Below are 23,251 nucleotides of genomic sequence, written 5' to 3'. Positions count from 1 at the left end.
CAATATTATAGATAAGACTTTAGAGAAGTTTTTGTTTTTTAAATAAAAACAGTGGGGCACCTGGGTGGCTTAGTGGTTGAACATCTGCATTCAGCTCAGGTCCTGATCTCAGGGTCCTGGGATCGAGTCTGCATCAGGCTCCCTGCAGGGAGCCTGCTTCTCCCTCTGCTTCTCTCTCTGTGTCTCTCATGAATAAATAAATAATATCTTTTTAAAAATAAAGTAAAATAAAAATAGTATAGAAATAGAATTTTTGAAAATGGGAAAGTGGGAGCATGCTTATTTGCTGATGGGGACACTTTAGAAAAGGAAAATTGATATCCTTGGGAACACAAGGAGACAATCTGGTGTACAAATGGAGGATGGTCTTAACTCCAACATAAACAGTTCATCAAGGCAAAATATGTGATACTGATGCTATATAAATGTGGTGGAAAGACCTTTTGGAAGTTTTGTTCTTCATTTTTTTGTTAGTGAAATAGTCACCAGCTGAAGGTAAAGATAGGAGAAGATGTGTTAGAGTTTTGAGAAAAGAGGTGAAGTTATAAAATAGAAAACAAGAAGACATGAATTAGGAAAATACAGCATAATACCTATGCAAAATGAAAACCTCATTTGAGTTGTTTTTTTAAAGATTTTATTTATTTATTCATGAGAGACACACACATGGGTGGGGGGAGAGAGAGAGACAGAGAGTGTGAGAGAGAGGCCGACACAGGCAGAGGGAGAAGCAGGCTCCATGTAGGGAGACTGATGTGGACTCAATCCCGGATCTCCAGAATCACGCCCTGGGTTGAAGGCAGCACTAAGTCTCTGAGCCACCCAGGCTTCCCTTCATTGAGTTTCTTGATGATAAATTTAAAGTCAACATCTTAAGGGTTTTTCTTCAATCCCATTCAGTAGCATGGATGAATGGACAAAGTAGTCTGAGAGTTGGAGTTCATCGAGGTTATAGTTTTGTTAAGCAATTAAAATGATGTAAAAGCCACTAATGATTTGAAGATATATGGGGAAAAAGTGATTACCATGATGACTAAATTTAAACCAGATATGCAGAAAATGAGTACATGGAACAAGGTGCAGTGATGTCTGTGGTAGAATCAACCAGTGGATTATAGATCCTGATTAGTGAAGAATTGTTCTGTCTAAAGTATTACAGAGTATAGGCTGGAAAGATAGACAGTGGTAAACCAATCCTTGAAACTGAAATCATGGGGAGTTACAGTTTTTCATGTGACAAGGTCTAGGATATATCCACTGGAATAAATAAAAAAAATAACTGGAGAAGGTTAAAAAATCAATGTTGTGCCCAAGATTGCGAATCCGAGAAACCACCAAGGAGCCGACACCGATGTAAACACACGAGGGTTTATTTACAAGCTTGACCTTGGGTCCAAGTATACCTGACACAGCGGAGCAGGGACTTGGACCCCCAGGTGGGTTTCAGCTTAGTTTTATGGGCTGGTCTAGGGGACCTCCAGAAAGGGTGGAGGGATTTCTCAAGTTCTGTTTACATTCTGATATGGGGCTTTCAAGGGCATTGAGCTCTGTTCTTATTCTAATATGAGACTTTCTGCCACTGGCTTGGGCTCTGTTCTCATTCTAATATGGGGCTTTCTAGGACGTTAAGCTGTAAGCTGTTTTCTTCCTGTAACTGAAGTAATGTAAATTTCAGCTCTTATTCACAGGGGCCTGGGATGGCTGTACTTGTGCTAACACTGAACTTAAAGTGGAATGGCCTTAATTTTCTCAGCCTCCACAATCAAGAAGCTAGGGAATTAAAAGGATTATCTTCACAATCATTGAAATCTCCAATAATTGTAACAACATTAATATTTCGAGACATTGGCTTTGAACCAAAGCTAAAATGGTCATAGAATAAGGGGGAGTGACTCAGGATTGGTAGATAATTCCACTGGTGTGACATTCAAATCTATAGATTCTGAGGGAAGCACATATAAACGAGGTAAGGCAAATTGAAAATCAGTCCCTCTGGTAGGGAGCAATATGGAGAATAGTGTAGCCCCCATTGATCAGAGCAGCAGGAGAAGCAGGCTTCAAGGAAGGGGCTAGGTTTAATTTAGAGTAAAAGATGAACAACAACAACAACAAATTCGGAAAAGAGTCTGAAGTAAAGGGAATTCTACTTGTGATTAACCATAAGTTCCAAAAGGCTCAAGAAAAGGGTCTCAGTTCAGGATTGAGAGAGACAAAAACAGGGATAAGCAGAGCCAAATGGGGATTAGACTGCAGGTGATGAGAGTGATCAGGAAATCACTTTCTTCTTATGGTGATGCCTAACATAACAGAGATGAAGGTTACGATAAGATTAATCATGACAATGCCAGGCCTTAAGCTTCAGTAAGTAGAGAAATATTGGGTTCTTTCCATAGTATCTAGCCTCCTACAGCTGCCTCTTGACTGTTGTCAAGGGAAGTGGGGCAGACAGGTGGCAGCATGTTTGCTTTCAGCCTGAATGCTTCTTCTCAAAGCATACCTATAGCACACACCTGAGAACTATGGCAATAAAAATTGTTAGAAAAAAACTGGCAGGTACATATTTTAGAGATATTTTTACTAATTTGATATGAATTAATTGCTTTAAATATTTATAGTACACAAAAGTCATACAGTGAGTCCTATTAGGTAGTAGATATGTAGTGTAAAGCACTTTACATACATTATTTAATGTATGTTCCCAAGTAATGTCTTTGTACTTTATAGATGAGGATATGAGTGCTTAGAAAGTTTAAATAACTTTAAGTTTGTAATGTTAGCAAGTAGCAGAGACAAATTCACATTGAAGTTTATCAGATTTCAAGGACCATGATAATGTCATCAGAACTGTAATGATTATCTCTGGAATAGGTATCGCTAGATTATTTTTAGTAAATTTTATAATTTTCTTGACCCATGGATGTTACCATAGTATGGTATGAAAGAACTTGAAGGAACTATTGTAACATCTTTCTTCTGATGACCTTATTTCTCTACAATTTGCACAAAAATAGTCTAATTAGTATTTAACCTGTCATGCAGAAGTAAGAACACGGAGAATGCTTTGACCTCTGGAAACATTCTAGGATTTTATCAGAAGGCTTTCATTTAGGGATTAGAAATGTTCTCAGTTAATTTCTTCTGTTTTACCTTCGTTCCTTTTATACAATTGTCCCAAAACAAAGTTTTGGGAGGTACCTTAGGTGAAATGGAGGCTTGAAGAAAAAGTCACTAACATGAGAGTGCCTAAACTTATTTCCACTCTGCCTAAATGTGGGAGTGCCTAAACTGTGTTTCCACTCTGAATAATAGGGAAGTCCATAATGTCCTGTAAGTATTCTCTAGTTCTGTTATAATGGTTCTCAAAATCTAGAGTTACATAAAAATTAACCAAATGCTTATTAAAAAAAAAAAAAAACACCTCATAATCTGTTGTCAGCTGATCAGAATCTCCTGTGGGGAGATTTGAGGCATGGGGTGGGAGGATACATACTGGCCTACTGTAGATTCTGATTCAGCAAAGGACTATCAGGGAGCCCAAGTCTTAAATGTCTTTGCCCCATGTCTACATTTCTCAGTTCCCCTACCTTGGGAAATTAGGGATTTCCCAACCCTTCTATCTCTCTGCAATCTCAGATTTTTCCCATGATTCCAGTACTTCCAACAATAAACAAGGACGGAACGAATGTATCAAATAACTTGAGATATAGAACTTAAATAGTTATCACTGCAGCTGTACAATTATCTTACAGAAGTGATAAAGGGGGGTGATGCCTCAGTGGCTCAGTCAATTAAGCTTCAGACTCTTGATTTCAGCTCAGGTCATGATCTCAAGGTCATGAGATCGAGCCCCACATTGGGCTTGGTGCTGAGCATGAAACCTACTTAAGATTCTTCCTCTCCCTCTCCCCTACCCCCAACTTGTGTATACATGCACTTGCACATTCTCTTTTTCTCAATAAATAAATAAATCCTTAGAAAAAAAAAAGAAGTGATTAAGGGGTGATGTTTTCATATATGCATCCTCACATTGCTATATATATATATATATACATATATATATATATCCTTTATAGATAGCTAATATTAATCAACACCATATTAGAATTGCACCAAAGTATCAAGCAAAAAGAACATATTTTATCTTAAATGCTAAGGAACTAATAGACAAATTTTAAAAAATGTTTTGAATTCTTTTCTATAGGGAGAAGTTTTAAATATCTTGGATAACCTGCTGTATTTGTGTTTTTGAAGAAAAAAATATAATGCAATGAACTCAAGCAAATAGATTATCTTTTTTTAAGACTTTATTTATTTATTCATGAGAGACACTGGCAGAGGGAGTAGCAGGCTCCCTGCAGGGAGCCCGATATGGGACTGGATCCAGGAGACCCAGAATCATGCCCTGGACTGAAGAAAGTGCTAAACTGCTGAGCCACCCGGGCTGCCCAAGCAAATAGATTATTCTCAGAAATAAAGCTTAATAATTAAACTTTTACAGAAAATAATTTATAAATTCTGAGAGATTACTAATATAATGTGGTGTAAAGTCTGTTTTCTTTTTTTCTTTTTTGTAATGCAAGTATCTGGTTTAAGCTTTGATTGCCAAAGCATTCATTTCAAAGAAGCATCCACTTCAAAGAGGCTATCTCAAATAAACATACTGCCAGCCAGACTAGATAAAGAACCAGGTCACCTCCCCCAGCATGGAGGCATCTTTGTTTTAGTGATCTTGATTGATTTCAATAGCTGATCACTTGGGTCACGTTTGTTTTCTTTTGCTGAGTTTTATGTTTCACTCTTATGTTTTAAATTCACCAATAAGAGTGAGCTGGTAAAACTGTAGACCCCTAACCTCAATCCTAATAAAAGGAGAGCCCCAGGCCTTGCACTCTCTCCTTCTACTCATGACCTTGCTATGTGGCCCCACGTGTGCTGTGTAAACTCCAGGTCCTATAAGAAATAAATATTTTTCAGAGTTCCCTGACGGTTATTGGTGAAGAACACCTTGAAATCATAAAAAGAACCACCTGGAGGGGTCCAGCCATAACATTATTAATATTAATAGACTGAGACCAGCACAAAATATAGAACTTAAAATTCTGAAGCCTGGAGCAGACTGTTAGAGTAGCTAGTTAATTTTCTTTTATCTGCCTAGGACAATGACCTAATAAGATGGTTAATCATCATTGAACTGATAAAAAAAAAAAAAAGCCAACTATTTAAAGAAAGGCTTTAACAACAGATAAAGGATGGACTTGTTGCTACTGCTGTAGGATTCTAAGTCCAGGTAAGAACCTTTGACATTCTGTAATTTCAGAGTTTCTTCTATCTGAGAAACTGCACAGATTTCAAGGGGAAAAATTATTTGGATGGATATAATAAATATTACGCATTTTATGCTTTGTATCTTCTACACATTTATGTTTAAGCTCTTAAAACTCATTAAGTATTCCTTCTGGAGATGTATGAGACTCTTAAAGATAAAATACAGAAATTAAGACATTCATAATTTAAAAATAGCCTTTAAAACCTCATTCTTATTACTTTCTAGATAAGTGGAACTTCAAGTTAAAAAAATGGATCTCTAGTTACCTCCTCAAAAATTTTCACAAGGCAGTTATTTTCATAATTACATGGATAATTAGATTTATTCTCTCTTTTTTTTAAATTTCATCTTTACTGGATAATATGGGGTGGAGAGTTAGTTGGCAAACATCAAGAAATGGGATTGGTCTCAAAGTCTCTCACTCACCTCTACTTACCTGTTTCAACTTATGTGACTGACTCAAAGTGAGGGGGGAAAAAAAGTTTTCTAGATAATTTTGTTTTTGACCAAATGAGAAAAAAAAAATTTGCTTAGCATGGTTGCTGGCACAAACTAAGAACTCAGTAAATATTAGTTCCCTTCTACAGTTCAGGAAGGTGACTACCCTTATAAGACTATTGTTATTATCAAAGAGAGGTAGAAAATAGGAAAGCCCCCCCACCCCCAAACTCCATAAAAGGTCTAAAAAGTTAGTAAATCTTTCTCTTTTTTCCTCCTCGTTTCCATGGATGCATAGTACAAAGTATTCACTTGGCCTGCACTGCTTTTCTATGATCTCTCGAGCAGTAAAAGTTTGACACAGGTAAGGAGAAGCTGGTGAGATTTTGCCCTCCCTCCAACCCAATCAAGCTAGGCAGAACTAGGCTGTTCTGTTGAAGGAAGAATTGCAGTGCTATGTCTGAATGCCTAGGGTTCTGTTTTATAAACATACTGTGTCCCCCAAATTCATTTAAATGTCAGTTGTTTGGGACTCTGAGAAAAAAAAAATATGTACAGGGAAAAATAAGTTAAATTCTCCAAGTCAGGCTTAAAATGCCATGATGAAGTAGAAAGTGTGTGTTTAGAGCCAAACCTAAACTGACATTCCAAATTTGTCGTTGGTCTGGAGTTACTTGTTACAATTTAGCCTTTCTCAGAAATGAGGGAGGAAAGTGCCTACATTTCCCACTTTTTGTCTGGATATTTTTTTCTCAATATCTAGGCGAGACATGTGGAATAGTAACCTGCCTGGGAAAGTAGTGGAAAATAATAGGGAAAAGTAATGACTGTGTTACAAGTTATATTCTATAGTGACCCAGCTGTGTGGAGAGGTTTTTTTTCAACTGGGAGTAACTGGGGAAATATCTAAGAAGGGTGATTTAGGCAGAATTTCAATGAAGAGGTGAGGAAGAACATTACAGGTGAAGAAAGTGACATACAGGAGGACTGTGTTCTAGGGACAGTTGGTTCTATATTGCCTGAAAGTGCTTATGGATCTGTTAGGAAATGAGACTAAAGACAACGGCTGGGTTTAATTCATAAAGAATCTCAAATAGGAAGTGTGAATTTTATTCTGTATGACACAGGGGACCTCTGAAAGATTCCAAAGATGGATATGATACATATAAAATAGGAAGAATGTTGAAAGACAGGATGATCAGCATTTAATCAATTGCAATAAACAGGACCAGACTGGTTAGGTAATGGCCTCCAAGAATATTTGTTCAGTAGCCAAACAACCAAATCAAACAAACATAAGTAAAGCTAAAGTGTATATATACAGCTTGTCGATCATTCAGAGATTTTTTAATAATAAATTTATTTTTTTATTGGTGTTCAATTTGCCAACATAAAGAATAACACCCAGTGCTCATCCCGTCAAGTGCCCCCCTCAGTGCCCGTCACCCATTCACCCCCACCCCCCGCCCTCCTCCCCTTCCAGCACCCCTAGTTCATTTCCCAGAGTTAGGAGTCTTTATGTTCTGTCTCCCTTTCTGATATTTCCCACACATTTCTTCTCCCTTCCCTTCTATTCCCTTTCACTATTATTTATATTCCCCATATGAATGAGACCATATAATGTTTGTCCTTCTCCGAATGACTTATTTCACTCAGCATAATACCCTCCAGTTCCACCCACGTTGAAGCCAATAGTGGGTATTTGTCATTTCTAATGGCTGAGTAATATTCCATTGTATACAGAAACCACATCTTCTTTATCCATTCATCTTTCGATAGACACCGAGGCTCCTTCCACAGTTTGGCTATTGTGGACCATTCAGAGAGATTTGCAATAATATAATTAACTGGTAAAAAATAATTTTGTAACATTTAAATTGTGGGGAAAGATCATAGAAAGTGGTATTTGTGAGAAAAATAACATGAAATTGGTCAAAGGACTACTTATGACATTGGGACCATCGTCCTCACTTCACTCAGTAACTGAATAGATACAGGCATGTTTGGACCACGTGGGAAAAATGGAATAACTAGGATTTACTTAGATGTACATAGATGTGGGCTTTTGTACTGATGTATATATTTATATACACTTATATACACAAGTGATAATTATCTAGATATTTATAATTTCTATAGTTATATATTATCCACTAAATTGGTATATATATTCATGGTCTTTATATATTTATAATATAGGGAATCAATAAAATCTTACTGAATAAATTAACACAGAAAATATATAGTTGATCCTCAATATTCATGGATTCAATATTTGTGAATTTGCCTTCTCACTAAAATTTATTTTTAGCCCCCACATCAATACTGCTGTTCTTTCATGTTCATTCATATACCTGTACAGAGTAGCAAAAAAATCTTAATTGTCCAACAGACATGGTCTCAGCTGAGATCAGATAAAGCATGGCTCTGCCTCCTTGTTTTAGCTCTCATATCATAAACCAGTGATCTCTTCACAGTCTATCTAGTGCCATTTTTTTTTCATTTTTGAACTTTTTTGGTGAATTCGCTATTTAAACAGCTCCTAGCATACTGTAAAGTGCTGGCCAGTGTTTCTAAGTACAAGAAAGCTGTGATGTGCACGATGGAAAGAATATGTAACTTATATATGTTTCTCTCAGGCATGAGCTATACAGTGCTGTTGGCCACAAATTTAAAATTAGTGGATCAACAATATACATTAAATAAGATGTCTTTACACAGAAGCATACACAAAACAAGGTTATAAATTGATTGATTGATGAAAATGATGTGACCAGAGATACCCAGGAATCTACCCTATATTTCCCCTAGGAACAATGTTCAGTTTTTGCTAATTTAATGTTTGCAGCAACTTTATGAAACACAAGTACTGCCAATAATAAGAATCAACTGCACATGTGACATATTAATTATATTACATGACTACAGCCCTATTATCATATATCTATGCTTATGTGTGTTTCTATATGTAAATATATTAGATACATTTGTATTATGTAGACATATATGAATATGAATATGTTTTCTAAACCTGAATGAAGACTCCACTATTCTATATAAAAGAGTAAATCTTAGGAACAAATTGCTCAATTTAGTAGTCTTTAAAATAGAGGCCTAATGAAGTAAGTCAGTTACAGAAAGACAGATACAATATGATTTCACTCATATGTGGAATTTAAGAAACAAAACAAATGAGCAAAGGGAATATAAGAGAGAGAGAGAAGCAAACCAAGAAACACTCTTAATTATAAAGAACAAACTGATAAGAAGCGAGGTGGATGGGGAGATAGGTTAAATAGGGGATAGGGATGAAGGATGAGCACTAGGTATTGTATCTAAGTATTAAATCACTATATTGCATACCTGAAACTAATATTACAGTGTATGTTAAATAATTAGAATTTAAATAAAAACTTAAAAATATAAAAATATAAAAATAAAATAGAGGCTTAATAATTTACAAAACTATAATTTCTTTTGCATTTTGAGCTCAAAACTCCACTTTTAAGACTTTATCCTACAGATATTATCACAAATACATGATCTATGAAGAAACGTTCTAATATAAAACATTTAGATACAACCTAAATATTTATCACCATGTAACTAGCTAGATAATAGGATAACCTGTCACCATAAGAAAACTGAGGAAGTCATTTATTATAAGTTAGAAGTGTTAATGATATGCTGCCATTTTTGTTAAAAAATGAAATTATCATGTATTTAATTAAAATACATATCATATTTCTGGATAATATTTACCAAAAACTGATATTAGTCCTCGAATAAGAAACAGGATACTGAGTGGACAAGGGGAAGAATCTTTTTTAAAGATTTTTTTTATTTATTTATTTATTTATGATAGACATAGAGAGAGAGAGAGGCAGAGACATAGGCAGAGGGAGAAGCAGGCTCCATGCACCGGGAGCCCGACGTGGGATTCGATCCCAGGTCTCCAGGATCGCGCCCCGGGCCAAAGGCAGGCGCTAAACCCCTGCACCACCCAGGGGAAGAATCTTTAATGTATGTCTTTTTGGTATTTTGTGCTTTCAACTACATATATTTTACATATATCCAACTGCACACTTTTCTCCTCAAAAATAAATGGACAAAATTATAATAAAGTAGAATGGTGATGGTGGTAGGGTCAAGCATGGCTAGAGTCTATTTGAGAGGTACCTAGAGTATGCCTTGCTCTCTTTAACAAATCCAAACTCTATCTGCATTTCAAACCTGGTTCTTGAGGTATCTCTTCCACAAAACCTTCTGAGCTCAGCCACTCATTATATTTCTACCTATTTTGACCATCTACTATGTGCAAGGCACTCCTTGGCACTTTGTAAAACTATAGAGATAAATTAAACATATATTTGCTTTCCTAAATTTTATTTTTGTGATTTAGAATTTTTATCTCATCTATAGTGTGACTCTATACTAATTATTTGTTGTTTCAAATTCTCTTCATAAATCTATCTTCCCAATTAAATTATAATCTCCCTAAAACCAGGACTCTGAATGTGTGTGTGTGTATGTATGTATTTTTCCCCCTTTTGTGTCTAGCATTAACCTAGCTTAGTGCTCAGGACATCAAAGACCCTGAATGAGTATTCGTAGGTTTACTGATTGATTGAGGTCCACCTTGCAGCTTTTCTTGTTTTCTGAATCATATATTGTTAAATAAGTTCTCCTTTTCTCTCCTTGGATAGGTAATCACTTCAAGCCAAGCATCAACAACTAGAACTGACTCATAAGCTATCAGTAGTTCAATGATGGACTCAAATCAACAGTTGAAAAAGACAGCAGAAGTGACACCTCCAAAGGAAAGGGAAACTAAATGCTGCAATGGATTCAAGGTAGAGTTTTGTGTTTCCAAACTAAAATAAGTAGAGGGGGATTTTTTTTTTTCTAAACAACCAATTTTGAAAAAGGAACATTGTATTTCAAATTAATTTCCAACTGAAACATACGTTGAAATAGTAACAGAATGATCTATGTCTTGATTTAAATAAGTTTTTAAATCTGAAAAAGGAATTTCTTTGGTGTGATGGCTAAGAATTTATTAATATTAAAAAATTTAGAAATCTTTTGATATCTTCTCTTTGGTTCTTCATGGACTGAAAGATATTTATAAATTTCATTAAAATAAGTCACTGTATAATGAATAATATATTAAATAATTCTTGGAATTGACCTATAAAGAGAGCAGATTCATTAGTCTTATAAATCACTTTGTGGTGTTGACCTAAGTAATTTTTTTCTTTTAAAGAACAGCATTTTTTAATCTAATAATTTAAATAATAGCAGATGGTAGAAAAGAGTTTTGTAATAATAATCAAAAGGCATGAACCAAACACCTAGTTACTGATCTAGGAAAGCCATTTAATTTTTCATATGCAGGTTAGTAAAAGTCTTGTGTATTGATTTTATCTTAATATTGTGACACTTTAAGGGTATAGACTGTATTGGGATTTTCATTGACAGAAAAAAATGCTCCCTGAGCAGTGTTGAAGAAAACAAGACTCAAGAAAATTGAGAAGTTTGCCTAAAGTCATCCAGCTTGTAAATTGAAAACCCTTAAACCCAAGTTAAAGCCTTTAAGTCCTCATAGAGAAGTTTTGAAGAAATTTTAAAAATTAATCATGGCTGTCTTTTACCAATACTTTAGATGTTTTCCTCAAAGTTATAGTCTTAATCGCTGAATAAAGATCACAGGAATTAGACTCAATTGCAATAAAGTTTTTTTTTTAAGATTTTATTTATTTATTCATGAAAGACACAGAGAGAGAAAGGCAGAGATGTAGGCAGAGGGAGAAGCAGACTCCAGGCAGGGAGCCTGATAAGGGACTGGATCCTAAGACCACGGGATCATACCCTGAGCCAGGGGCAGGTGCTCCACCGGTGAGCCACCCAGGCGTCCCATTATATAAGGTCTCATTTAACTTTGTCCACAGAACATGTTTGCTTGTTTTCAGAGATTACTGATAAAGTCTATTCTGATGAAATATTTGAGTAATGTTTAAGCAGAGTAGCAGTCACAAGTAAAAGGTAGTGGTGGATGCAAGTCTAGGGGTAATATGGTACTCTGGGTTCTTTCCACTTTTAAACATTGAGGGTAACATGGCTCTCATTCGCACATGCGCAGCAAAGTGACAGCAATCTGGCTGAAATAATTAAAATTACCAGAATGGTCCCTTGCAGCATATTTGCAAGTTAGTATGTATAAAGTTTGTTAATTGCAGTCTAATGATTAAGACCAGAGAATTAGAATAACAATGAAGCTAACATTTATTGAGCACATATTATATGCCAGATACTGTTCCAGTGTTATACTTCTATTAGTGGATTTGTTTCTTACCACAATTCCACCGCCAGATGCTATTATCTCTCTTTTACAAATGAAATAAAACTTAGATACAGAGAGGGCTAATGAATCAATCCTTCTCAATTGCAAACCTGGTAAGTGATAGAGCCCATGTGATTTTAGGCAGTCTGATTCCAAAACCCATGCTCTCAATTCTACTCCGTATCCTGAAAGTAACTGTGGGTATCCATAATATTGGTACCTTCAAGATGCTCTGGTAGGTTGGGATTCAATGATCTTCCTCATTCTGTATTTAAAAAAAATTCACGTTCAGGGGTGCCTGGGTGTCTCAGTTGGTTAAGTGTCTGGCTTCAGCTCAGGTCATGATCTTGGGGTCCTGCGATCAAGCCCCACATCAGGCTTCCTGTTCCTCAGGAAGTCTGCTTCTCCCTCTCCCTCTACCCCTCCCCACCACTCATGCTCTCTCCTTCTGCTCTCTCTCTCTCAAATAAATAAATAAAAATAAATTTAAAAATTCACCTTCAGACCAAATAATTCAGTATTTGGATTCTTATACTTGTTTACTACATGCAGGGGCACACACATTTACACACATTGTTATTTTTTTTTTAATTTTTATTTATTTATTCATGATAGTCACAGAGAGAGAGAGAGAGAGGCAGAGACACAGGCAGAGGGAGAAGCAGGCTCCATGCACCGGGGGCCCGATGTGGGATTCGATCCCGGGTCTCCAGGATCGCGCCCTGGGCCAAAGGCAGGCGCCAAACCGCTGCGCCACCCAGGGATCCCTACACACATTGTTATTGACATGTAATACAAACTCAGAAATATATAAAAGTGCAAATAGATAACAGACTTTAAAAAATAACAACAGGATAATATGTTAATTAATTGAATTTAAATAAAATAAAATTTAAAAAATAAATAACAACAGCATAGTTTGATTCTTTCTTATGCCTTTTCCTCAATTTTTGGACTAAACCAACTACATCATATAAACCCTGCTATATTCTTCATCTTTACACTTGTCATTTCTGAGCTTCAGATTTCTTGTACCTTTATGTTGTAATAAAAATTCTTAATAAGCAGTAGTGATACATCATCACCAAAAGACAAATAATAAGGTAAAAGTAAAAGCTCCCCCTTTCTGCCTTCATTCCCATTCCCCCTTCTAAAGCAATCAGAATAACCATCCTTTATGTAACCAAGAGTAGTATTCATATCCTGCTGGTCTCCTCTGACTCACTTTCCATATTAGCTATTAGCCATATTAGCCTTTTATTATTTGTCAGACGTGTTGAGCAAACTTCTGACTTGGAGAAGTTTGTACTCGCTGTCTTCCCTTCTGAATGTTCTATTCCCAGATACCTTGCTCCTTCATTTCATTTACATTTCTGTTTAAATGTTACCTCATCCTTGACCACTGCATATAAAATACACTTTCCTATTCATAATTCTTTGATCAAATTTATTTTTTCATAGTATTTATCACCAGCTAACACTGACACACAAAAGCACAAGTATGTTTGTGTGTTTGCATATGTGCTGTTAATGGCTTAAAAGTAAATTTATTACAGTTCTGTAATAATCTGATAGTCCTGAAATTCAGAAGTCTGAAATGGCGCACAGTGTACTAAAATCAAGGTGTTGGCAGGACTGTGTTCCTTTCTAGAGGTTCTAGGACACTATCCATCTCCTTGCCTTTTCCAGGTTCTAGAGGCTGCCAAAGTTTGTGACTTATGGCTCTTTTTAATGCAAAGTTGATGGTCAGTCAGGTAATTCTCATGCTGCATCACATGAACACTGCCTCTTATGCCACACTCTTCCACATATATTTTTTCTTTCTTTTAAAATTTAAATTCAATTAGCCAACATATAATACATTATTAGTTTCAGATGTAGAGTTCAATAATTCATCAGTTGCATATAACACTAAGTGCTCATCACATCAGATCCCCTCCTTGATGCCCATCACCCAATTACCCTATCTCCTCATCCACCTCCCCCTCCAACAACCTTCAGTTTGTTTCTTGTAGTTAAGGTCTCTCATGGCTTTTCTCCCCTTATGATGACTTTCCATTCAGTTTTCCCTCAATTCACCTATGATCCCCTGTGCTGTTTTTTTTTTTTTTTTTTTTTTTTTATATTCCACATATGAGTGAAAGTCTGTGATAATTGTCTTTCTCTAATGGACTTACTTTGCTCAGAATAATATCCTCCGGTTCCATCCACATCAATGTAAATGTTAAGTATCCATTGTTTCTGATGGGTGAGTAATATTTCACCACATATATATCACATCTTCTTTATCCATTCATCTGTCGATGGACCTCTTGACTCTTTCCATAGTTTGGCTCTTGTGGACATTACTGCTATAAACATGAGGGTGCAGGTGTCCAGTCTTTTCACTACAACTGTATCTTTGGGGTAAACACCCAGTAGTGCAATTGCTGGTTATAGGGTAGTTCTACTCTATTTTTAACTTACCTCCCTACTGTTTTCCAGAGTGGCTGCACCAGCTTGCATTCCCACCAACAGAGTAAGAAGGTTCCGCTTCCTCCACATCTTCACCAACATTTTTTTTCCTGACTTGTTAATTTTAGCCATTCTGACTGGTGTGAGGTGGTATCTTACTGTGGTTTGGCTCTGTATTTCCCTGATGCCAAGTGATGTGGAACATTTTTTCATGTGTCTGTTGGCCATTTGTGTATCTTCTTTGGAGAAATGTCTGTTCATATCATCTCCCTGTTTCTTGAATGGAATCTTTGTTTTTTGGGTGTTTAGTTTGTTAAGTTTTTTAGAAGTCTTGGATATTAGTCCTTTATCTGCCATGTCATTTGTAAATATCTTCTCCCATTCTGTAGGTTGCCTTTTAGTTTTGTTGACTATTTCCTTTGCTGTGCAGAAGCTTTTTATATTGATGAAGTCTTAATAATTAATTTTTGCTTTTGTTACCCTTGCCTTTGGAGATGTGTCTAGCAAGAAGTTGCTGTGGCTGAGGTAGAAGAGGTTGCTGTCTGTGTTCTCTAGGGTTTTGATGGATTCCTGTCTCACATTTAGGTCTTTCACTCATTTTGAATTTATCTTTATTTATTGTATAAGAAAATGGTCCATTTCATTCTTCTACATGTGGCTGTCCAGTGTTCCCAACATCATTTGTTGAATGGACTGTCCTTCCATTGGATATTCTTTTCTGTTTTGTCAAAGATTGGTTGACCATAGAGTTGAGGGTCCATTTCTGGGTTCTCTATTCTGTTCTATTTATCTATGTGTCAGTTTTTGTGCCAGTACCATACTGTCCTGATGATTACAGCTTTGTAATGTATCTTAAAGTCCAGCATTGTGATACCACAAGCTTTGGTTTTATTTTTCAACATTCCTTTGGCTATTCAGGGTCTTTTCTGGTTCCATACAAATTTTTAGGATTATTTGTTCCAGCTCTTTGAAAAAAGTTGATGGCATTTTGATAGGGACTGCATGAATGTATAGGTTGCGCTGGGTAGCATAGACATTTTAACAATATTTATTCTTCCAATCCATGATCATGGAATGTATTTCCATTTCTTTGAGTCTTCCTCAATTTCTTTTTTAAGTGTTGTGTGGTTTTTAGAGTACAGATCCTTTATCTCTTTGGTTAGGTTTAGTCATAGGCATCATATGGTTTTTGGTGCAATTATAAATAGGATCAATTTCTTAATTTCTCTTTCTTCCATCTCACTGTTAGTGAATAGAAATGCAACTGATTTCTGTGCATTGGTTTTATATCCTGCCACATTGCTGAATTCCTGTGTGAGTTCTAGCAATTCTGGAGTGGAGTCCTTTGGGTTTTCCACATACAGTATCATATCATCTACAAAGAGTGAGAATTTGACTTCTTTGACAATTTGAGTACCTTTTGTTGTTTAATTGCTGAGGCTATGGATTCTAGTATGATGTGGAACAACAGTGGTGACAGTGGGCACCCCTGTTGTGTTCTTGACCTTAAGGGAGGGGTTCTGTTTTTCCTCATTGAGAATGATACTCACTGTGGGCTTTTCACAAATGGCTTTTATGATATTGAAGTATGTTCCCTCTATCCCTATGCTGTGGAAAGTTTTAATCAAGAAAGGATGCTATTTATCAAATGTTTTTTTCTACATCAGTTGAGAGGATCATATGGTTCTTGTCCTTTCTTTTATTAATGTGATGTATCACATTGATTGATTTGCAAATATTGAACCACCTTGCAGCCCAGGAATAAATTCTACTTGGTCATGGTGAATAATACTTTTAATGTATTGTTGGCTAGTGTCTTGGGAGAGTTTTGGCATCCATGTACATTAGGGATATTGGTCTGTAATTCTCCTTTTTGTTGAGGTCCTTGTCTGGTTTGGGGACCAATGTAATGCTGGCCTCATAGAATTAGTTTGGAGGTTTTCTTTCCATTGCTATTTTTTGAAATAGCATCAGAAGAATAGGTATTCATTATTCTTTAAATGTGTGATAGAATTCCCCTGGGAAGTCATTGGGCCCTGGACTCTTGTTTGTTGGGAGATTTTTTTATTTCTACTTCAATTTTCTTGTTGGTTATGGATCTGTTCAGGTTCCCTATTTCTTCCTGTTTCAGTTTTGGTATTTTATAAGTTTATAAAAAATAAATCAATTTCTTCCAAATTGCTGGCATATAGCTGGCAAATTTGTTGGCAGATAGTTTTTCATAATATGTTCTTAAAATTATTTGTATTTCCTTGGTGTTGGTCATGATCTTTCCCCTTTAATTCATGATTTTATTAATTTGGGTCACTTCTCTTTTCTTTTTGATAAGTCTGATTAATGGTTTAATGATTTTATTAATTCTTTCAAAGAACCAGTTTCTAATATCATTGACCTCTTCTACTGTTCTTTTGGTTTCTATTTCATTGATTTCTGTTCTAATCTTTATTATTTCTCTTCTGCTTGGTTCAGGCTTTTTTTTTGCTGTTCTTTCTCGAGCTCCTTTAGGTGTAAAGTTAGCTTGTGTATTTGAGAATTTTTTTTTTTTTTTTTTAGAAAAGCTTGTATTACTATGTACTTCCTTATTAGGACTGCTTTTGCTGCATCCCAAAGGTTTTGAATAGTTGTGTTTTCACTTTAATTTGTTTCCATGATTTTTAAAAATTCTTTAATTTTCTGGTTAAGCCCTTCGTTCTTTTGTAGGATGCTCTTTAACCTCCAAGTATTTCTGTTCCTTCCAAATTTCCTCTTGTGTTTGGGTTCAAGTTTCAAAGCATTGCAGCCTGAAAATATGCAGGTGATAATCCCAATCTTTTGGTATAGGTTGAGACCTGATTTGTGACCCCGTATGTGATCTATTCTGATGAATGTTCCATGTGCACTTGAAAAGAACATGTATTCTGTTGCTTTAGGTTGGGTATATCTGTGAAGTCCATCAGGTCTGGTGTGTCATTTAAAGCCCTTGTTTCCTTGTCTATGTTCTACTTAGATAATCTGTCCATTGCTGTGAGTGGGGTGTTAAAATCTTCTACTATTATTATACTATTATCAATGAGTTTCTTTAATTATGTTATTAAGTGGTTTGTATAATTGGCTGTTTCCAAGTTTGGAGCATATTTATAATTATTAGATCTTCTTGTTGGATAGACACTTTGAGTATTATATTGTGTCACTCTTCATTCCTTACTACAGTCTTTGGTTTAAAATCCCATTTGTCTGATATAAGGATTGCTACCCCAGCTTTATTTTAATGTCCATTAGCATGATAAGTGTTTCTCCATCCCCTCACTTTCAATCTGGAGTTGTCTTGGGTGTAAAATCAGTATCTTGTAGACAGTATATGGATGGGTCTTGCTTTTTTATTCAGGCTGGTATCCTGTGTCTTTTGATTGGAGCATTTATCCCATTTACATTCAGAGTAACTATTGAAAGACATGAATTTAGTGTCTTTGTACTACCTGTAAAGTCCCTATTTCTGTAGGTTGCCTCTATTTCTTTCCAGTCTATATTACTTTTGGGCTCTCTCTTTGCTTACAGGATCTTCTTTAATATTTCTTGCAGAGCTAATTCAGTGATCACAAATTCTTTTAGTTTCTGTTTGCCCTGGGAGCTCTTTATCTCTCCTTCCATTCTGAATGACAGCTGTACTTGATATAGTTAGTATTCTTGGCTGCATGTTTTTCTCATTTAGGACCCTGAATATATCCTGCCAGCCCTTTCTGGCCTGCCAGGTCTCTCTGGATAGGTCTGCTGCCAGTCTAATACTTCTACCCTTGAAGGTTAATTAGTTCTCGTCTTGAGCTACTTTCAGGATTTTTTATCTCTGAAGGTTGCAAGTTTCACTATTATATGTCAGAGTGTTATCTATTTATATTGATTTTGAGGGAGGTTCTCTGGACCTACTGGACATGAATGACTGCTCCCTTCCCCAGATTAAGAAAGTTCTCAGCTATGAGTTGCTTGAATATGCCTTCTGTCCTCTCTCTTTCTTCTTCCTCTGAGATTGCAGTAATTCTTATATATATATATATTTTTTTACTTTATGATATTGCTGATTTCTTGAAGCATCCTCTCATAGTCTATTAGTTGTTTTTTCTCTTTTCCTCAGCTTCTTTACTTTCCATCATATTGCCTTCTATGTCACTGATTCTCTCTTCGACCCCATTTACCCTAGCTGTTAGAGAATCCATTTTAGATGGTATCTGACTTAAAGCATTTTTCATTTTGGCCTGATTAGTTTTTATTTCTGCACTAAGAGATTCTGTAGTGTCTTCTGCTTTTTTCAAAGCCAGCTAGTAACTTTATAACCATTATTCTGAATTCAGTTTCTGACGTTTTACTTATATCCATATGGATTAAATCTATGGCATAGAGTATTATCTTTGGTTCTTTCTTTTGCTGTGATTTTCTCCTTCTGGTTATTTTGTCCAGAGAAGAGTAGATGAATGAGAGAACAAAATAAAAAATATCAACCATGACCCCAGTGAAATACACATTAGACAAATCTGAGGAGGTCGGAAACCAAAAAAAGAAAAGAAAAAAAAAAAAGAGGGGGGAAAGATAATACAATCTCACCTGTGGACAAAACAGGGTGATCTACTTGGTCCTGGGTGCATTTTGGTCTGTTTGTTAGAAGACAGTAAATCCCCAAATTGGGATACAGATAATTAAATACAGTGATAGGAAGCCAAAAATGAAAAATATGTCTATAAAATATAAATGTAAAAATGAAAATGAAAAAAAAGACTTAAGGGAGACACCTGGGTGGCTCAGTGGTTGAGCATCTGCCTTTGACTCAGGATGGATTCCTGGGGTCCTGTGATTGAGTTCCACATCAGGCTCCCCGTGGAGAACCTCCTTCTCCCTCTGCCTATGTCTCTACCTCTCTCTCTCTCTGTGTCTCTCATGAATAAATAGATAATCTTTACAAATGTAAATATAAATAAAGACTTAAGAGGTGTCTGAGTGGCTCAGTCAGTTAAGCATCTGCCTTTGGCTCAGGTCACGATCCCAGGGTCCTGTGATTGAGCCCCACATTGGGCTCCCTATTCAGTGGGGAGCCAGCAGCTCTCCCTGCTTGTTCTCTCTCTTTCTCTCTCTCTGTCAAATAAATAAATACAATCTTCTAAAAAAGAAAAAAAAATTCTAAAATTTTTTAAGACTTGAAACCAAAGAATTGATAAAAATAAGAATCTAGTTGAAAAGAGAAAAAAAGGAAAAAAGAAAAGAAAAATTTAAACTGAAAGACTAAAGACTTATGAGAAAAAAAAACCTTGAATTCTATATACTATTTTCCCCTAGCGCAGAAGTTTTTTAGTTCTGAGTGTTCTGTAAATTTGATATTCAACTGATGTTCCTGCTGGTCTTCTGGGGGAGCAGCCTGTTGCACTGTTTCTCAGGTGTCTTTACCTGGGCTGAATTTCACTGCCATTGCCAGGAGCTCCGGCTCAGTGTAAGCTACTTGAGTTTGCTCTAAGTGGCTTTTGTTCCCTGAAAGGGAGATAGATAGATAGATGATAGATAGATAGATGATAGATAGATAGATAGATAGATAGATAGATAGATGATAGATATTTGCTGCTTTAGAGGATGAAAAAAAAGTAGAAATGGCAGCGCCCCAGTCTCCTACCCCAAAGCTGAATGATTACTGCCCCCACTCTTCAGTGTACCCTCAGGGAAAAGCAGTCAATCCCTTTCGTGTGTGCCAAACTCCACAGACTCCTGTGGTGCACACCTGCACCAATCCTCCCAGGAGATGGAGGGGGGTTTCACCACAGCCCCGCTGCTTGCTGGGCCCCTGCTCGTGAAGCGTTTGCCTATTCATTAGGGCATCCAGACTGCTCCTCCTGGGGGAAGGAGCAGGGTCTCCCTGTGGTTGTCACTTGCTGGGCTCCTGCTTGGAGAGCAGTCAGCTAACTGTGGGGCAGGGCTTTATGGCAATCCTTGAGCTGAGAGGCCACTCTGGGGCTCACTAATTGTACCTGGCTTTTCCATGCCAATGCTTGGGAACTCTGATGCACTCAGGCACCCCCATTGTTTCTGTGACCCCAGGGATCCTGAGGCCATACTGTCCCACTTGGGATTCTACCCCACTTAGCCACCTGAGCACCTTTCAGACAGGGACGTCCCGGGAATAGACTTCTAAAGTTCTGATTTTGCACTCTGCTGCTATATTACTTCCCAGTAGCTGGCTTATAGAGGCTCCCTCCCACCCTTGTCTGTCTTCCAATACATCCTCTCAGATTCATGACTCTGCACCTCCTACCTTGCAAACGGTGGTCGCTTTTCTATTTGTAGAATTGCAGTAATTCTTTTCTTAGATCTCAGGTTGAATTCACAGGTGTTCAGAATTATTTGATAGATAACTAGCTGAGTTCAAGGGACCAGATGAAATGCAGGCCCCCTATTCTTCTGCCATCTTCCCTCTCTGCCCCTTTTTCACATTTGAAGGACCCTTGTGATCACATTGAGTAAACCAGGATAATTCAGGATAATCCCTTTAAGGTCATCTGATTAGCAGCTCCATTTGCAACCTTAATACCTCCTTACCATTGTTACCTAATAAAGTCATCAATAGAATAATAGCACTCAAAAAAAGATGGCCAAGTTCTAACCTCCAAAATTTGTGAAAAAATGTACTCTGCATACATACCTACATTCACACACACACACACACACACACACTGTATATTTCATATATTTTATATATTCAGTTTTGGTACATGGTATGTTTCCAGTAATTTATCCATTTCTTTTGTTATCCAATTTATTGGCATATAATTTTTCATAGTTATCTCTAACAATCCTTTTTATTTCTTTTTCTTTTCGTTTTTTTAAGAGAGAAAGAGCATGTACACATGAGGGGGAATGGCAGAAGGAGAGAATTGTAAACAGACACTGTGCTGAACCCAAGGCAGGGCTCGATCTCACAACCCTAAGATCATGACCTGAGCTGAAATCAGGAGTCAGATGCTTAACTGACTGAGCCACCCAGGAACCCCATTTTTTAAATTTCTGTGGCATCAATTATAAAGTCTTTTTTTCATTTCTGATTTATTTTTTTGAATGTACTATCTTTTTTTCTTTGTCTAAGGTTTTGTCCATTTTTTAATCTTTTCAAAAAACCAACTTTGAGTTTCATTGACTTTTCCCATTGCTTTTCTATTTTATTTGTTATTTCTTCTCTAACTTTTGTTATTTCCTTCCTTTGACTAACTTTGGGCTGTTTGTTCTTTTCCTATCTCATTGACATGTAAAGTTAGAGGGTTTATTTCCTCTTCCTTTAATGTAGATGCTTATCACTATGAACTTTCCTCAGTACTACCTTTGCTGTATTCCATAAATGTTTGTACATTGTGTTTTATTTTTGTTTTGAGGTATTTTCTACTTCTTTGTTTTGTTTTGTTTTGTTGTTTTGTTGTTTTGTTTGTTTGTTTTTCTAATTACTTCTTTGAATTCTTCTTTGACCCCTGGTTGTTAAGAATGTGTTGTTTAAGGAAAAAAAAAAGAATGTGTTGTTTAATTTTCACATATTTGTGAGTTTTCCAGTTTTCCTTCAGCTGTCACTTTTAGTTTCAGTCTATCATGAGGAGAAAAAATACTTGATATAATTTCAATCTTCCTTAAATTTTTAAGATTTATTTTGTGACCTAACATCTGATATATCTTGGAGAAAGATATGTATACACTTAAGAGAAATGTGTATTTTGCTGTTAGGTAGAATGTTCTAATGTGTCATTAGGTTTATTTGCCTTGCAGTATTGTTCATGTTCTCCAGTTCTTTATTGATCTTCCATCTGTATATACTATCTATTACTTAAAAAGAGGTATTAGGGATACCTGGGTAGCTCAGCAGTTGAGCTCTGCCTTCGGTTCCGGGCATGATTCTGGAGTACAGAGATCGAGTCCCACATCGGGTTCCCTGCATAGAACCTGCTGCTCCCTCTGCCTGTGTCTCTGCCTCTCTCTCTGTGCATCTCTCATGAATAAATAAATAAAATCTTTAAAAAAAGATGTATGAATTTGTTAAATAAGGTGAACAAGTTTACATAGTAAAATTATTTAAGTAAGTCATCCCAAAGTGTCTTCAGTGTTGTTCTCTATGAGCCAAATTTTGTGGAGCTGTATACGCTTAAGAACATACATCCTTACAGTCGTGACCATTTGGATAAATAAAAATTCTAGGTTCAATGATCTCTTATTTTAATGCTTTAAAAATATATTCCTTGTTTTTATTTGTTTTGGGGCTTTCGGTCTTGTTTGTTTATATTTATACCCACTCTTGCTAATAAAAAATGATCTGCTCTCTCTCCTAGAAAACTTCAAATTTTTCTTATTTTTAATATTCCTAAATTTCACTCTACTCTGTCTAGTTTTCTCATATGCATGCATAAGTTGGTTCTTATTATCTTTCATGTTGGATATTGTCACTTTGAACCTAAATTTTTCATCTTTTTTGAGTATTGGGAAAGTTACATTAATTATTTCTTTAAATATTTCTCATCCCTAATTTATTTTTTAGGCATTTATTATTTAGTTAAATTCCTTATGAGTTAGATCTTTAATTTGGTTTTCCAACATATGCTTTCATGTTTTTATCTTGTATATTATTTTTAAGTGTTGTATTTTTTGTACCTCACATTTTCCACTTATTCTCTTTTATTTTGCCTTTATCTTGCTAATATCATTTCTTA

At 36.1% G+C, this 23,251-nt stretch overlaps 1 protein-coding gene across 8 annotated transcripts in view; it reads left to right on the top strand.

Moving 5' to 3' along the window:
* The window catches only part of SLCO1B3 (solute carrier organic anion transporter family member 1B3), an 85,697-nt gene that overhangs the window by 18,768 nt on the left and 43,678 nt on the right, over positions 1-23,251 (top strand). For 4 of the 8 annotated variants that reach the window (XM_077870842.1, XM_077870845.1, XM_077870846.1 and 1 more), the window contains one exon: positions 10,471-10,617. In XM_077870842.1, coding sequence (XP_077726968.1) covers positions 10,531-10,617 — 87 coding nt within the window. In that variant the 5' untranslated portion in view covers positions 10,471-10,530. Of the gene's footprint in view, positions 1-5,155; positions 5,288-6,062; positions 6,129-10,470; positions 10,618-23,251 lie in introns of all 8 variants that reach the window. The other 4 variants (XM_077870840.1, XM_077870844.1, XM_077870843.1 and 1 more) reach the window with 2 other exon arrangements.

Source organism: Canis aureus, chromosome 25 (assembly GCF_053574225.1).
Source record: "Canis aureus isolate CA01 chromosome 25, VMU_Caureus_v.1.0, whole genome shotgun sequence".
In the NCBI taxonomy this organism is placed as follows: Eukaryota; Metazoa; Chordata; class Mammalia; order Carnivora; family Canidae; genus Canis; species Canis aureus.
Note: the sequence above shows the minus strand (reverse complement) of the source record. Positions and strands in the feature narration are given on the sequence as shown.